At 37.7% G+C, this 17487-nt stretch overlaps 1 protein-coding gene across 1 annotated transcript in view; it reads right to left on the bottom strand.

Annotated features, from left to right (window-relative positions):
• Positions 1-17487, bottom strand: part of PDE7B (phosphodiesterase 7B) — a 181109-nt gene that overhangs the window by 119486 nt on the left and 44136 nt on the right. Inside the window, exon 3 of the mRNA XM_056342802.1 lies at positions 1412-1472. Coding sequence (XP_056198777.1) covers positions 1412-1472 — 61 coding nt within the window. The remainder of the gene's footprint in view (positions 1-1411; positions 1473-17487) is intronic.

Consider the following 17487-nt stretch of genomic DNA (forward strand, 5'->3'; position numbering starts at 1 on the left):
ATTCCTAGCAGTTTCCTTACAGAGCACAGCATATGTTCTCATTCTTGCATATACATATACTACAAGACATAGATAAGAATATACGTAATGGAAACAAGATCTTGTTCTGCTCACTGCTCCTAAAGAATCATTTGCATTAAAGATGATGCCAAGCTCCCAATTTCAAGCTGACTTGTTATAAAAATGCCAAACCAAATGATGAACCAACCCATGCAGAAGGCTTTCATCTTCAGGTCATTTTTTTTCCCTCCTCTCCCACCCTCCCTTTTTTCCCCCTAATGGATAATAGCATTTGCGCGGATATAACTTCCTTAGAACTACAGTATTACAAACTCAATGGTATTTAAGCTGTAGATTATAATTGGCATGATAAAGGATCACAAGTGTATCTTTTTTGTCAGCTTGTTCCATTAAGAACCTCTAACCATGGATCATTGATGTAACAAATCATTATGGCCCATTGTGTCAGTTCATCTGTTGGGATCTGTGCACTATAAGCATGACAGATTTCCTCTGCAGCAATTACAGTCTATTGTGACAATAGGATTTAATGAATATAAACAACAAACCACATAATCTGTTATTACAGAACAGAGCTATGCACCCAGATGGGAATTAAGTTCCTAGACATTGCCAGTTGCAGTTTTTAAAATTGTGACTATTTCAGTCTTCGTGTCATTAGATGCAATGCTCTAATTTACATCATACATTTACCTCAACCCTGGCTGGTGAAAGGTCTTTAGAATTTAAAGTCTAACCCTGCAAGTATTCTGTGATTTCGTTTTTTCTGAGTAGACATGATCTTTCAGGTTTTTAGACACTGCCTGTCTTTCACTGTCATACTAGCCATGCTGTTAAAGTTTCGGTACAGCACTGTAGATGAAAAAAGCAAATACAATAAAATTGGTCACAGAAATAAATGAAACAGCAGAACGTTCCTGTATTGTTTCCAAATAGACCCTTCTACTTAATTTTTACAAATGCTGGGTAAATTGCTACACCTGTGCAAATCTGTAAAATCAGAGTGATTGAAATTTTGCTGATTGATGCAGCTGAAGGTCTGACCTAAAGGCTTTTGACACATATTTGTGAAATTAATACTCTCTTTCAAAGTACAGATTTTTAGCTTTCAAATATGACTTCTCTACTTGAGTACATCAGAGGTTACAATTAGAGTGCTGGTACAGCTATTTTTTCATCTATGCAGATGGGCACTACAGGAATATATACTTTGTTTCAATAACTGAAAATTAACCATAAAGAATATATTAAGGCGGACTACATGTGGATGAGCTGTGTAAATGCCATTGTGAGTTATCACCGTTATCACATGCTTTTGAGAAGAAATCACCAATTAAACACACTTCTGCACGCTTCTTGTATCAAAAGGGGAAAAGACTCTTACCCTTACCTAGCATGCGAACACATTTGGCATTCTGGTCAGGACTATCAAATGAGATTTCTCCGCACCTCTGAAAAAAAAAAAAAAAAAAAAAAAAGGATATATTTAGTTAAAGGCTCTGTGATGGTATCCCTGCCCTTGTCCTCTGATACCCCTGTTTATGTTTTGGAACTAGAGATGTACAAAGACACATTGTAAACATGTCAAAATCGAAAGAGTTTCAAGTAGACAAAGTTTGAGGAAGAGTGACATCACTAATGTGCAAGGATGGGTCAACACTGTTTTCTAGGTTGTTCATCAAGAAAGACTGGAGGTAAAACCTATTACTTTTGTATCTATGGCTTAAGTTACTGCCTGATCCATGTTACTGTTTGTTACCACCAGATCCAATTGTACAGGAGGCCTCATTTACCACTGGTAGACATTGTAGCCCTCTCCGGTACACTGATTTAGTTGTCACAGGGCTGCACCCTAAAAAGCATCTGTGAAACGGTGCAGTTGAAAACAAAACAAACAGCTATGCTGATCCAACAATTTGCATTTCTGTAAAATGAACTTATTTACTCCCCCTCCCAACTCTTAAATATTTATCAAGGAAAGCTGTCATTTCACAAAATTTGAACTCTCCGTAACACCTATGAGTAAAATTGTTTTTTGTAAGGTACAAATAATTTACAACTCTATGGTAATATGTTTTGTTAATGAAAAATAATATTCACATGTACAGATGTATTATCAGGGCTGATGCTCTGTCCCTGCACAAACCCAGTGAAGGAACATTATTAGAGTTAGGATTAGAATACAGAAGTGCTGGGTTGCTTTCAATGAAAAGACATAATTTTTGAGTCCTTTATCCAGACAGACATATCAGTTTAGCTGCCAGGAGAAACGTAGTTGGTGTGGCTCATGGGTCTGATCCAGCTCCGATTAAAGTCAGTCAGTGTACAGATCACACTCCCTTCAGTAGTGGTTGCCTCAGGTGCTACAAAAAAAGATTCTATTTTGTCCCACTACACTGATAGCTCATGATGTGGGCTTAAGGACAGCCTCAGATTTTATAGGTAAAAGTGGTCTGTACTTCCTTATCTACATATTTATGGGTTTGGTATCTATGACCAAATGTGAATAACAGCACAGTGGTTCACGTTTGGAAAAACCACTGAGAGCTATCCATTTCCCTTCCTCTTCCTTTCTCTCTCTTAAGCAGTTTCCCCTTTTCAGCACCTATGGCTTGCTTTCTTATGTAAGACAAAGTGGTTAGTACTGTCTTTTTCTTTTATCTTTTTCAAATAAAAGTGACATTTACAGCAAATATTAAAACCTACAGAGAATCATGTAAGTAAAAGAACCCAGAGCTTCAAAGAAGATGATACACAGCAACATTTTCATAAATGAACAACATATTTGGAACTCACTGTTTTAAAAATAGCCTTCACCTCCCTCCCACTGAAATAAACACAAACAAACAAACAAAAGCCCATCTCCCACACAGAGTCTTTTCATATATCAGTACATCTAAAAAAAGCAAACAGACGCCTGTATTAACCTTCCTAGGTGGGAGCATGTTCTATAAGATTGTAAAAGAAAAACAACACCCAGCATTTCAAAGCTGATTTTACAAATGCTCTTATACCAGCTCCCTATCAGGAGAAATAGAAATTTGCTATTTGTTCTTCTAGGAAGAATGTTAAGATCTTTTCACAGAAATCTTTCAGCTTCTTCATGACCATAAGTATACTTAGACTCAGATGCAAGAAAACACGTCAAAATTAATTGCCCACCTCACCCCTAATTTTATGCTGCTCTTTGAAAACCTTTGGTTATTTTTGATTTAGTCCCTCAGACGTATTGTATGTTACAGACATATTCATATAAACATCACATTTCAGGCTGGCAAACGATGTCTTACAATACCTAACAATACTCACCAGTCCTAGTGTTATGAAATTGGTAAAACAGCTAACGTTCCCCAGAGTCCACTAAGATCCCACAGAATCCATTTTGATGATGGATGAACTTTGAAAACTTTGCAAGTAAGATTCAGATACCCGTATAGAAGTTCATAGCCTTATCTGAATTTTCTTAGCCCCTACAATTCACAGAACTGACTGAAAATCATACTACAACAGTCAGCCTAGGAGATTTTTCACTACTACCACTGCAGCTGAAAACACCAGGAGAAAAAGCTTCTGCAGCCATTTAATTTCTGATGCTAATAAAAGCTCATAGGTACACATCAACGGGCTGAAACATGAGCTGTTACCAAACTCTCAGAGCATCTGAAAAAGAGTTTGCTGGATCCTGGATGTGTAAAGTGGCACCGAATTACAGCAGGGGCTCATTTTTGCTCATCTGAAAAACAGAGTTCTTTGGGCATTTTTGCTGTTAGTGAACGTTTTCCATGAACAAGAAGGAATGACTTCAGGATTTAATCTTTAGGATTAAGCTGAGACTTTGCCACCACTACTGTGAATTCCTGCCAGTGTTGGCTACGCTTCTCCTGTCCTTTTCCTGGCCCAGATTACTTCCCTTTCTGGTTTGGGTTTGTTCCGCCTGCTTGTATATCAGGGCTGGTACTGAGAGACGAGGCCAAAAGCATCTCCAGTCCCAATGCATTTCCAAACTAGTCCCACAGCAGCTGCTCATTCTGTCCTGAAAGTTTCCAAGTTGGCTACAGAGTCAGTAGTGGATCCATCAGAGAGCAAGAACAGGACTTTGACATTGGATCCATCAGAGAGCAAGAACAGGACTTTGACATTAAGTGCTGGTTATTCTACTTTTTAATTTCAACCGGTCAGAAAGCAGAGAGAGGAGAAGAATAACCCCAGACATATCTGCTATACATATGCAGACCTATTGCACACGTGTAGATCACCATATATGTCTGTTGGGGAAGCTGAGAGAAATATGACATCTCTCTTAAAGACTGGCTAAACAGCCTCTGGAAGCTGCTGCTTATAAGCAGCACTACCTGTATTCATAGGAATCAGGTCTGGAGGAAGGTATCAGTTTTCTGTTCCCATTTTAGAGAAGCAAGAGTGTCAATGGTGAGCTGTAAAGACTAAACACATTATCCAGTTAGGAAGAGCAACAAACTCAAACAGAAAAGCTGCCTCTGAACTTTATTTCTTGAAATCTATAATGAGGTTGGATTCGTAGTTCTGACCTATATTTGAAGCTCTTTAAAGGTCTAAGAATTCACTCTCTAAAAATAGGATAAATCATATTCTTGGATCCTGAGTTTGGGGTATTTTAGATCTCAGTCTCTCACAAGTGGCAGAAGAAAAGTTCATGCAGAGAGCGGCTGGAAAATTGATTCTAGTCAGTTGTACTAATGCAGTAATGCATCTCATTTTACTTCTCCAGTATTACGTGATCATTCATAGGCTGGGTTTCCATTTCCAGCATGCCTGGGCTCACACCACCTGCATTTGAGGATTTGATATGGGCTGTATGTACCCTAGAAAGAATATATCCTTAGTGGGGTTTTTTATGTTGTAGAGAAAATTTTATCTATGAAAAAACTGGTTTTGAAATAATTCTATTAATCTTGTGTTTGTATGGTAAATTAAAGCATTACATGTTTTAAGAAGAGAGAGAGATGCAAATCAAGTAATTGAAAGAAATAGGGCTAAATTCTTACCTATAATAAAATCCAGCATGTAAAGATCTGAAAGTTTTTGTCATGAGAATTGCAGTAAGTGGCATGTTAATTTTCTACTTATTAAATGCATATAATTAACATTTAGCTATATTAATAATTTTAGACTGTATAGTGTTTAAAAATATAATAGTTTTTCTGGCATGAAATTTGAACATGCACAATTTTGACCTTTTTAAGCTGCAGACAATGAAGTTTTGAAAAGCCAGCTTAGTCAGCTAAAAGGTTATTGAAGTAGGAACCATATTTATAGGCTTCACTGTTCTGTTCTGTTCTGCACATCTTGATTATGGTGTTCAACATATATGTCTCTTCAAATGTTGCAATAACCAACGAGGTACTCAATGTACATGATCAGCCAAACATGACAACAGATTGGATAATTTTCCTTTTGCAGAAAGTGACAGGGATTATTATACCGACAGAGGAATTGTGTTAATTGCACATTGATTGCATGCCAAATAGTTTTAAAGAATCCATCTGATTTCTTTTTTTAAAGTAGCCTTAAGTTAATGTGCTTCACTTTTACCAATAGGAGAAAGAAGTAGAGTGTACATAACAACACTTTTGGTAAAAGAGCTTTTTATTTCCTTTTTTTTTTCAGAGTACTGCATATAATTTCACATTCTTTCAGAAATGAGAGTTAAAAGATATACTTGTGGATACAACTGATTAAAAGAATTTAAAGTAAAGCAAATGGCTTCTATGCTTCTATAAAAGAATGGATGAGCTCAGAGGCAAAAAATGCTCCTGTTATTCATATATCTGCTTTCCTTTTATGTTCTTTTCTTCATCATCTTTAAAAAAGTAATTGAGTAAAGTCCTCTAGTATGTAAAAGCATGATTCTAATTGCTTAAGGAATTACAGACGTGAAGTCTGTTAGTGTGAAAAACAACAGTACTTCATAAGTTTTAGCAATCTTTTAATAAAAACAACTGGCTACTCATATAAATAGCTGAAAATTAAGGGCAATATTTCACAAGGAGCCAGGCCACATTCTCTTTGTTTTCAGGCTGCCTAGGAGGAGATTTAAGGTGGATTCATCCTGAATGCTGGTGAAATATCAGAGTGTAGGAACTGTAGGATTTCCAATGCCTTGTTACATTGGTGGTATTTCCAGTTCTGTCTGTCCTCTCTGACAGGGACAAAAGAAAGTACAGGAACGACCAGAGCAGACTGACACATGTAATCTGTCCTGGCCTCAGCCTTTTCACAAGCACCTCCCCCAAAATGAAAGCCTTCTAATGATATCTGTTAGTGATTAAATCAATGTTTATGTGAAACAAGGAAGTTCCCTACCAATACTCTGTGTAATCTTGAGATGCACTTAAATGTCAAACACGAATTTTTCTTTATCTTTACCCATGGCCTTTGTTGGCCTTAGCAAAGGAAATTAAGCCAATGTTTTTTATTTGTTTAGAGATTAAAGCTTCTTTTCTCTATATCACACCTTAATTAAAATTTAACAGGCCTGTATTTGATCAATATTCTATGGACTGAATGACTGCAAAAAGCTCACCCTATTCATGTGACTTTGAATTGCCAACTTTGAATTCCTCAGGAACTTTACTTAGCCTTTCTCACATGAAAACATGTGTATAATGAATAAAACTTGAGAATTGCATATATGAACATTCCCATTGGTAGCAAATACCACTAGAATCTTTCAGCTAACAAAATTGCCCAAGATCTATAGAAATTGTGATTGTTCACACATTACCTCCCTGGGCCTTATTCCCATAATGATTATAGAGAACATCTTATACTTACCTGAAGATGTAGACTGCATTTGGCAAGTTAAGTGTTCCACTAAATTGCGCCACAAAAAAGTACACTTATCTTGAACTGGTATGTATTGTGTGTGTATGCCCACCCAATTATAAATGTGGTGTAATCACAGTACACTGACAATTGACTTTAAAATACTATTAGCAGCCAGAATGCTACATTTTCTGCTGTTCAAATTACTACTATTACATTGCAACTATTGTATCACAGCTATACTACATTTAATGGGTAAACTTTCCAGCTTCCCTATTTATCATCAACAATGAGGCATGCTTAAAATGAGAATTCCAGTTCTATTAACATCTGGATGATTTTCTGCACAGTAGAATAGTTACGTCTGGCAGACTTGTTTTGAGAGCTCCTCCCTTTCCAAGATTTCCCCATAAAAGAGAAGGCTTCTCTTCCCTCCAGGAAGTTAAAACATGTTGTTCAAATAACCTTTCAACGCTGTCAGTGTCAATCTCCAGCAGCATCTTGGCAATGCATTTCATTCTGGAATTTACCATGCTGTAGACCCTCAGCTACTCTGAACAGAAGACACAGCAAAATAAGTAATTACAACTAAACTGAGCAATAATTCCCAACCAACCATTGTTGCCAGTAGTCAGCAACTTGTTTGTGGGCTAAATAGCCTGAGGTGAACCTTTAGGGAGTTCATTTTCTCACAAACCTGTGATTTACTATGGTTAAGAGTGGTTTGAAATGGATTAATGTTGCTGGAAAATGGATATAGCAGTTTAACTGCTTTGTTTTCTTCTTCAGTTAAGGAAAAAAAAGAAGTCTAACAATGTGTGACTACATTAGGGAGGCACCAGTAGCCCTGACGCTCCTGAGAATCTGTCAGTGTTTCAGTATGGCATCCCTACTTTTAAGTGTTTATAACATGGGCACTGGGAGCCAAATCTACAATTACCAAGTAATAAACATGTTAGTTTTTAATAAGCAATAAGTCACAGTTGAGTGTGCATTAACAGGCGAGGCACAACTTGTAGGCATGTTCTGAGGGGGTGCCATCATCCAAGAAATGTTAAAGAGCAGACTAATTTTTTACTCTCATGGGATGAATCTGTATTACAGTTTATTTTCTAGTTTATATTTTAAAGAATGTAAAACATCTGTAGATTACGTAATGGATCCTCCCACCACAAAAACAGTTCTAAGTGGGAGGGAAGATGAGAGAAAAATATCAATACTAGGGAAAAGGCAAATTCGTTGTCTCTATTTATTGTTGCTCTGATGTGAAACATCAAAGTTCTCTGTATTTAAACATTTTCTGGACCACATAATTGTCTTTCCTCCTCCTCTGAGTTGCAGAGCTGGGCTGTTCTAGCTATGGTCACTGCTATTTTAACTTTCATTTTCTATTGAAATATGTAACAGGAGGAAAATACAGGATTAATTTGTGAAAATTTAGGTCTCAGCTTCAACCACATGCTTTTCTCACATATTTCTCACTGACTTGCTGGATCAAAGGAAGGGTCAAAGCTTCAGAAGTACTGACTGGCACACCACTCTTTCCAAGAAGCAAATCAAAGGGGTGTGGGAGATAAAATCTCCTGAAGAGTCTCCTCGGGCTATTCAGAGCAATGTGGGATGAATTTTGGCACCTGCTTATTTGTGTGTACCATGGCATACTATATGCTTTGCATACAAAAGCACAGTCTCAGGAAGGACAAGAAGACAGTGCCAGTAAGCCCACACGAGCATGGGGTTTCTCCTGCCTAATAAAACTGTCTCCCTGACCACTTTCTGAGTGAAGAAACTACTTACCCTCAGTTCCTTGCTTGTGTACCACACACAGCTTGGGCCTGAAGGTAGGGGTGTCCCATGGATAGCTGTACAACTGGAGAATTGGTTATGCAGTTAAAAGGAAGCTTTTGCTTTTCTCCTTTTTTGCTCTCTTTCTCTCCTTGCTCTTTCTCTAAGGTAACTCAGTGTTTGATGTCTGCCATCCATGAGGGACTCTGCAAATAAAACTTCCTATGAACGAAATCCTTCCTGCAGTGCTGTGTCACTGCATGGTGCACCTAGGCCCAGCTGCTGTGCACAGTGGACACAGGCAAAGCGCGGTCTTGGGCCTTGTTTTCGTTAGCTGTGTAGATGGTTTCAGTGGCCACAACATGAAAACCTCCCTTCTGATTGCATCTTCTGAGCTTATCACCAACCACTTACAGCTTTACTCCCAAATTTGGTTCTGGTTATCCTTCTCAAACATTTTGAGCTCTTGTGCCTTGTACACATTTTTAAACTCTTTTGCCACTGTAAGTGATCTTAGCGTATGAGCCCTGTCCTCAGCTGTTCTGTACCAGTGGCCTGGCATCTGCCCAGCGCATTACCAAACACCTACTGTAAAAGTGGGCACCTATAGCAGTATTTTAGCCCATTAACACATGCTTCTACAGTCATAACTATCAATTGGAAGTACTCTTCTATTAGTGTATTTTGGAAAAGGAAATGAAACCAAAAAACACGAAATAACCTTAGCACTGCAAAAGTGACTTTCAGAACTTCAAGCACAGCCAGCATACATCATATTTCTACATACAGAACATATGGAGCTAAAGAACAGCAAGTGTTGTTTTGACAGAAAAAATCTGTATTTCAAAAATTGTTATATTAGACCTCGGGGAACAGCATCTTCTGCATTAAAAGAAAGTATCATTGAAACTAACACAACTTTTCAACAACTTTCAAAGTGCAATTAATAACATGGATTAATAATAATGGAGTCATACAAATGCCATTTTTTGTCAGGAAAGATTTAGACGATACCGCAATAACCACTATAAACATATTTCAGATACAGGGAAATCCATGTTTTTTGGACATATTAGTTGCAGTTTCCAAGATTGCAGTCTTTTGGAGCAATGCTAAAAAGACTAATTTTCTCCCTGAAAATAATTCCCAGAAGCAGAGACTTTTTTCAATTCCGTTTTTTTTTCTTTTTAAATGCGTGAAAGCATCAATTCAAAACAGGTGTACTGTTGGCAAGTGCAGCACGAAGCTGCTCTTTTATCTTCTCTCACTTCTCAGCAGATCCTGGTTATAATCTCTTAGTCTATCCTGGAGACAGTAAAAGAAAAGGACAAAGCTCCAGCAAATGTTTCTTTTACTCGTTGTTAATCTCATCATAAGAGTTTACACAAGAAACGAATTTCCCAGGTAGCTTCCTTCTTCTCTTGTAGTCCCAAGGCCTTCCCAAGTGATGTACATCTTGATTCCCCATACAAAAATTGTAAAACCATTTTTTTCTGAAGAGGCTTACTTTAGAATTCAGAAACAACTGGAATAAAAACAGCAAAGAGACTCCATGGGAACAGAATGTCCCCTAGGTCTGCACTCAAAGTCTTCTGCAGCTATCAAACACCAGTCTAGAGAAAATAAAGCTATGATAGTTTCATAGATATCTGTGACTGTCATAATCCTGTTTTGCGAACAGGTATTCAAACAAGTCTGGAATGATACAGAGTTCACTTTGATGTGTAACCCAAATAAGATCCTAAGTAAATCAGAGGGCAAAAGACCTCTTAAGTCACTCTACTGCAAACACTTTACCTGCCACACCTTTGTTTTCTTAAAAAGTTTTCATCACTAAGGGACACAAAACTATTTCAGACTTGATTATGAAGAACTGTATTTGTGCAGAAGAAAAAAAGATCATGTACCTCACACTCTAAATAAACAGGACATACAGAAAAGCACAGTATAGAAGAACTGTAATATTTAGTAAAAAGTGGGGCACAAATTAATTTCACAGAATGCCTCTGTACTAAACCAGATTTCTTTGTAATCCAAACAAGAAAAAGGAAATAGTTACTATTCTTTCAGGCATTGCTAAGAAGAGACAACACCTACTATTTATGGGAACTAACTAAAGGTTAGAAAAGGATTTGGTTGCATGTGGTTCCCTCCCTTCATCTGAATTGACCTTCTGAAGATAAATTCTCTTGAAGGGATATGTCCTCCTGTTGTATGTAGTAAACCTCAAGTATTTTGCAAAAATGGCAAGGCCATGTCTCCTGTTACTCCCTATTCAACTAGATACTAATTTTTGGGGAGAAACTGAGAACTGTGCTTCATCTGTATAAGAAAAAAATATTAACCTGTTAACCTTTTTTTGTCATGGGAATAATCTTACACTGCCTTTTGGCCTGGTTTTGCTCATATCTTCCAGTCTTAGCTGCCAAAGTCAAGACAGTGAACTATTACTGGTTCAGTTTCTATCATATATCCCTTACCTATCTGTACAAAACCAGAAAATGCCTTTGATTTTTAGTGTTAACCAATCTGATTCTGACTAACATGCATAGCATCATTTCTATTCAGTGTCTATTACCAACCTTATCACCATCTGAATTTGTTGCAGTAGGTGTATTAAGTAATATGACTAATATCTGCCATATATAGTTTGTTCTTTATCTGGTCCCCCCAGGAGAAAACTGTGTGTACAACGTAGCATTGTCCTTTCAGATTTTATTTTTGGATGTGTTTGGTTTTGTCTTGTGTTATTTAAGTGTGATTTAATATATATTTATGTTAAAGATGGAATTGAAAAGCAACTCCTAAGATCTATTGTTTTCCTATTTTTTTTTATTCACAATTTTTATGTGATAGGCTTAAAGAAAAATCATTCTCCTTGTATATTTTCAGACAATTGCTAAGATACTGAGTGCCTGACCAAGTTATTTCTTTCAGTTAAGTCTCTGTTTTGGTAGAACATCTGTTTTATAGAACTCCCAAACAATTAACATCTACAACATATTTAAAACTATGGTGGAATTTTTTTAATCTCACTTGAGGAAACTGACCTCCAGGTTTTTACGTTCATAAAGGAAGAGAGATGGAAATTTCTAGACACTGATTTAGCCCACCTGTCTCCAGAGAAAGCCTGGATGCCTCACTCTTCATCAATTACAGTTAGAAGGATTTAGCTCACACTAAGTGTAAACATCTGCTGTATGCTTGGACCCTAAAATCAGTGTTAATCCTGAATGTAGAGGCTGGATTTGCACAAAAGAAGAAATGTTCTCCCAGTTGTCACACGATGGCAAGGTGGCTGGCAGGTAAGCAGATATGAGGGATTGTGGGTAGTATCACCAGCATATGTGGGACATCCAGAATGTTTAGTTATAGAGGGAGGCCAGCATGGATTCATTGCATTTTTGTGAAGGAAGTAAAAAGATGTTTTTAATATTGCTTTGGTCCTAGTTACTAGGGTAGAGCACAGCACAGCTGTGAGGCTCACAAACAAGTAAAGGAAAAGATGCCATTTTCTTCACAATAAACAGAACACCTTTTCTGAAGCTATGGGTAAATCCCGTTATTTCCTTTTGGCTTTCAATAGATGATAAAGCATTAGGGAAAATAGTGTTTCCAGTTTTCCTATTTTATTTTGTTATATACCTTTGTATATATACTTACAATGAGGTATAAATATACAGTTAGAATTTGTTTGGGGTAAAGATTGCTGACTGTATTACACTTTGTAGGAAGCAGTGGAACATTTAGAAGCTGTGCAGCGACTGAGAGAACGGAGCAGAAGCACTTTCCTTATCAGCATCTGAAACCACCTCTTATAAAAAAATCTCTTTTAAAAACATTAATACATTACATGGTGTCTGTAATATTTCCATACGGCACTTGTCCTTCTTCACAAAAGAGTCATGGTTCCCCATATATTGCAGATTACCTAAGCCACATGACTGATAAAACTGCACATACTACAAGTGGTACCTCTGTACCATTTTACGAAGAAAGAAGAATTAATTTATTTACAGCAGCAATTAGAAACTTTGTTTAAACTTATTTTCCTAGCATTTACAAAAAACTTCTGAAACAGAATTTGCATAATACAGAAATAATGAAGTTATAGGTAATAATCTTGGCTGACTTTTATTTTAAAACTGAAAGGTACTGTTTGTTTTCTGTCACACGATCCTAATTAATAACCCAGGTGAAAATCCTGTTCAGTGCAAACAAGTTTTTCAGTGGAAATGTGCTGCATTCCAATTAAAAGAGGTTTTGAAGTACCTCCTGTTTATATGAAAACATTAAATTTGGATTTGGATCTAAACTCTTGTTGCTCAGACACCTGTATTATAGATGCAGACACATTTCTATTATTTGAATGCTGGCAATGCATTGCTGACTGGCTGACTGAAGTGACTGCAGCAGATCTCGTGCTGAGACAATACAAACAATGTAATGAGTTTTTAACAGGTCTCTGAATGTGGAAAACCTTTGGTGTCTCTGTGATTTTTATGAGTTTTATAGTTCTTTCCATTTTTATGTTAGTCATTTTTTGTAATATTATTTAACATTACCCTTGAGACAGGCTAAGTTTTACAGTTAGATACTGTACAGATGGGAAATAGAGGAAAGGACTGATTACACAAACTTGCTAAAGGTCGCCAACCCACTGAAAGAGCAGTGAGTAACATTCCGGTTGCCTCTAATTCTGTGTACTATTTCTTACATTAACAGTATGACTACATTTATCTTGTTGAGTAATGGATGAGTAAATACAGGAACTAATAGTGCAGGCTGATGAGCACTTTCACCTCATAAAGTCAGCTGAGCAACTTAGGCCAGAAAAATCTGCTTTGGGGGGAGATATTTTGAAAACAAGAGTCACATTAGATCAGAAACTGTAAGGATTTTATTACTGAAACGCGCCTTGGTGACTTAAAAGCACAGTTATTGAATCAGCCCTGTGCTTGTTGACCATTTGGTTTTCCTTATGAACCTGTATGGAAGTAAATCCAGCACGTGGAGCATGGTGAGCATATGAGAGGTCCATTTGTCTCTGATCTGTAGAGGGGGTCAAGATCCTGGCTGCTACAACAGTGACTCTTCAACTAAAGCTGATCACTTCTAGCCCCACTTCACCCTCCCCATCTGGAAGCCACTGGATGAACCGCTGGAGTATCAGTGGGCATCACACATTGACAGCAACAGGAGCTGTAAGGACACATCTAAAGGATGAGATGGCAAGCATTGCCAGCTCTGCATATCAGATGGTCTGTTCTGTGTTCACTATTGACACATTCATCTTCCATGAAGCTAATTGGATTTGTACAAAAACGTGAATGAGGATAGAAATGAAAACTGCTTTCTCAGGTCTCCCTTTCAAGGGGATACATAGAAGGGTTTATCTTAATGAAATGTCTGTTTCAGAATAACTGGACCTGGTAAAAAAATCATAAAACTGAAACCAAAGAGATTCTAACTTCGAAAACAATCACCATACAAAAACTTAAGTTAAAAAATCGTTAAGTAAGACTAATCTTCCCATCTGGATGTACAGTACTCCAAGAGGAGGATAACAAAGTTATTGTGTGGGTTATTCAATGTTTTTCTTGTGTTCAGTGTGGTATTTCACAACTGACTGGGCCCTTCTTTCTCAGTACATTGGGAAACATCCATTGCAGTATTAAATTCTATAAATGAAAACAAAAAATCATAGTTTGCCAGAAGTGTAACTCCTGTAATATAAGAAGTTGGCTCTTTGAGTAGCTGTTTCCAGCCATCGCTAAATTAATCTACAGATGACAGACAGCCCTCTTGAGCCACTAGAAATCATGCTCCAGCTGAACTAGGTTTACTGACACTGGGCTAGGGCTGCTTAGAAATTCCAGCTTCCAGAGACAGTAATTGCCCCTGGGACTGATGTGGACAACACTCAGCATCCCACTGTGCATATAAATCAAGTGGCAGGCATCAACCCACCTCCCAAGTAAGACTCACCCCTGCCTTTCTGAAGAGCAGAAAGGCAGCTTTCCTCTCTACACCTAACTCCTAAACCACCATCATTGAATAAAACCAGTCTTCTATTGTTTTAACTACATAAAAGTTAAATAACAGGCCCTGTTCATCACTGATGTCCACCAAAAATGGAAGCCATTACACATCAGTGGCATTCTGGATGTTACTGTGATGACATAACCCCTCATTCAAGGCTGCCTATTCATCTCTACTAGACCCTAGCTGTTCAGCTACTACCGAACTGCTCTGATGATGCTCACTAACAACAGCATCTCTAAATACAACATGGGCCTGGTTAGTATTTTGATGTACATTGGTTTTCCCAGTTGTATCGCTTTACGAGAAACAGCTCTGTCCTAAGTACACCCCTCTTCTCAACATGGAGATTGACATTGCTTGATCGCACATTTATTTTTATCTGGAGACTATATAGAAGGGATTAAAAAAGCCTATTGTAATAACACAGAAGCCTGGAAAAAGATTAAAAATGTCTCTCTCTCATAGAAAGGATGTTAATCCAGTATCAAAAAGTGTTTAGGCTGTGGTATCTTTGGAAGCTTACGGATGTCACCTTACAATAGTATGATAACTATGAAGGGTCTGACTGGAACCAAACAAAGCTGAAATTCAATGTCATCCTGCTTATCCTTTACACGTTATATCACACTAAAGCAGGGAATCTCAGAACAGTAAATCGCTATAATCCCAACGGGAAATCAAGGATGGAGAATTTCCTGTCCTTTGATATTTAAAATCAGAAATGCTGATGTTTTCTTTCAACTTACTTTTATTGGTTTTGCATAATACTTGAAACAATACATAAAATAAATATTTTACAATTTTGTTCCTGAACATTTTCACAAAACAAACACAAAATAACGCAACCTTGTCTACTCTGTTGACCTTCACCACAAGTGTCCAGGACGTGAGTGTCTCCACCCACCAGCCAGCTACATAAAGGATTAATATGGTATTTTTAAAGGGAAAATCAGCTCTTTGTAGCTAGATCAGGCACAGTGCAGTAGTCACAAAAGTGTCTCTCTAAAGCTTTTACTAACCATCTTTGAAAATTTTGTCTGACCATAGTTTTGAATCCTGGCAACCTGTATCATACATCTGACATCTGGGGGACCTGATATCTGTCATTCAGCAAAAAGAAATGAACTATCTTACCTTGCCTCCTGTAGAGAAAACTAACAAAGAACACAACACCAACAGCCTTCAACCAAAACACTGATACTTTCAAAGTCTGCCAGAAACACTCTTTATCCTGTGTGACATCACAACAACTCCCAGAGAGAGCATGAGCAAACCTTTTGAAGAAACACTTCTCTTTGACTAGTCCACTTCAATGGACTGTGCTTCCAGAACACTTAAATTACCAGATATGTTGACTTTCTTCCAAACAGAAAGGGTTAACATATTTTCAAACCTTGTTACACATCTTTCAAAATGAAATTAAAATGTTTTGCCCAGTATACAGGATGTACAAACAAGCGCACATTTACATGTGAACACATGAACGAGCTACAGCCTCAGTTTTTCAGTTCATAAAGTGTAACCATCCTTCTGAAGAGCAAACCAAGTGATTGATAGCACCAGATCCGCAATAAAGCAGAAGCAGAGGACTGCAGATCAGTCTTTGAAGAGGATTTAGAATAAGTGTAACGACCTGAAACAGGAATTTAAATTCATGCTTTTGTGAAAAGTACTTTCAAGTCTCTCATAACCACACACAATTGATACTTTGCTATATAGTCTTTTTACATCAGTTTCTAGGAGCTGATCAGTGCTTTCATCAGAGACAAAGTGTTATCTGGAAAATTGTTTTTCACGCAGATTTCAGTAAAACATCATTATTTTCTGAACTTTGCAGTTTGGACATCAAGGCCATGCTAGCAAATTAAAGATATCAGAGGCTTCTTTAAGGCCAACTGGCACAGAACAGTTCACATCCATCATATTAAATTCTGCTAGTCTCTAAAACAGTGGCTGCTAACAAAATGCTACTGGGTCCCTGGCCAGGGTGAATTCCTCAAACCCCATACCATGAATTCTTTGGAAAACTCCTAGTCAGCCCTGGCCAAAACTACACCTATATATTGTTAACAATTTAATGATACAGTTGACAAATCCCAGGACTTTTTCTAGCAGTACTTTATTTATTATGGACATAGCCAAAAAAGCAGGGTTTATCTCACCCAGCTGTAGGTGTCTGCAGCTGAATAGTTACTGCAGTCTCGCTTTATTAGCCACTGGTGGTTTTATTTGTAGTGCATACTTAGGGGTCCATTTAAGGATGAAATGGAGCACCCTACAAGTATCTGTTTCTCTCTGCAGATTAAAAGCAGCTCACAGTGACAAACCAAGTGGTACCAAGCCCACCTGAAGATTATACTGCTGTGAATCGAATCAACCCCCACCAATTAGCACAGTCCTCGCAAATGGTAAAAGAAGAAACTAATAAGCAACAGCTGAAATCCTCTGAAATACTGTGAGACTCCTTCTCAGGCTGGTAAGAAAGCCAAGTTCTGAGCCTTCCTTTCCCTGTTTGCACTGTAAGGTTTGTGTGTTTAATTACCTCACAGAGATGTTGTGAGGCCCACCTACATAATGTTTGCAAAGTAATGTTTGTAGAGCACTGTACGTACATGAAAAGTAGGAAGGGAAGCCAGGCACCGAGGTGGAGACAGAACAGGCAATCGAGCTCTGGGTTTCTATGCTTTTGTTTAGTCCTCTGGCAGCTTTTGCACCATGGCTGCAGACATTTAGTTAGCTCAGACCTGCAATTAATTAACTATTTTCTCAGTATAAGCAGTATTGAGGGTCCCTGTATAAGACTACTGTTTACGGATAGCTTACAAGTTGCTG

The sequence above is a fragment of the Falco biarmicus genome, chromosome 6 (assembly GCF_023638135.1).
Source record: "Falco biarmicus isolate bFalBia1 chromosome 6, bFalBia1.pri, whole genome shotgun sequence".
Lineage (NCBI taxonomy): Eukaryota > Metazoa > Chordata > Aves > Falconiformes > Falconidae > Falco > Falco biarmicus.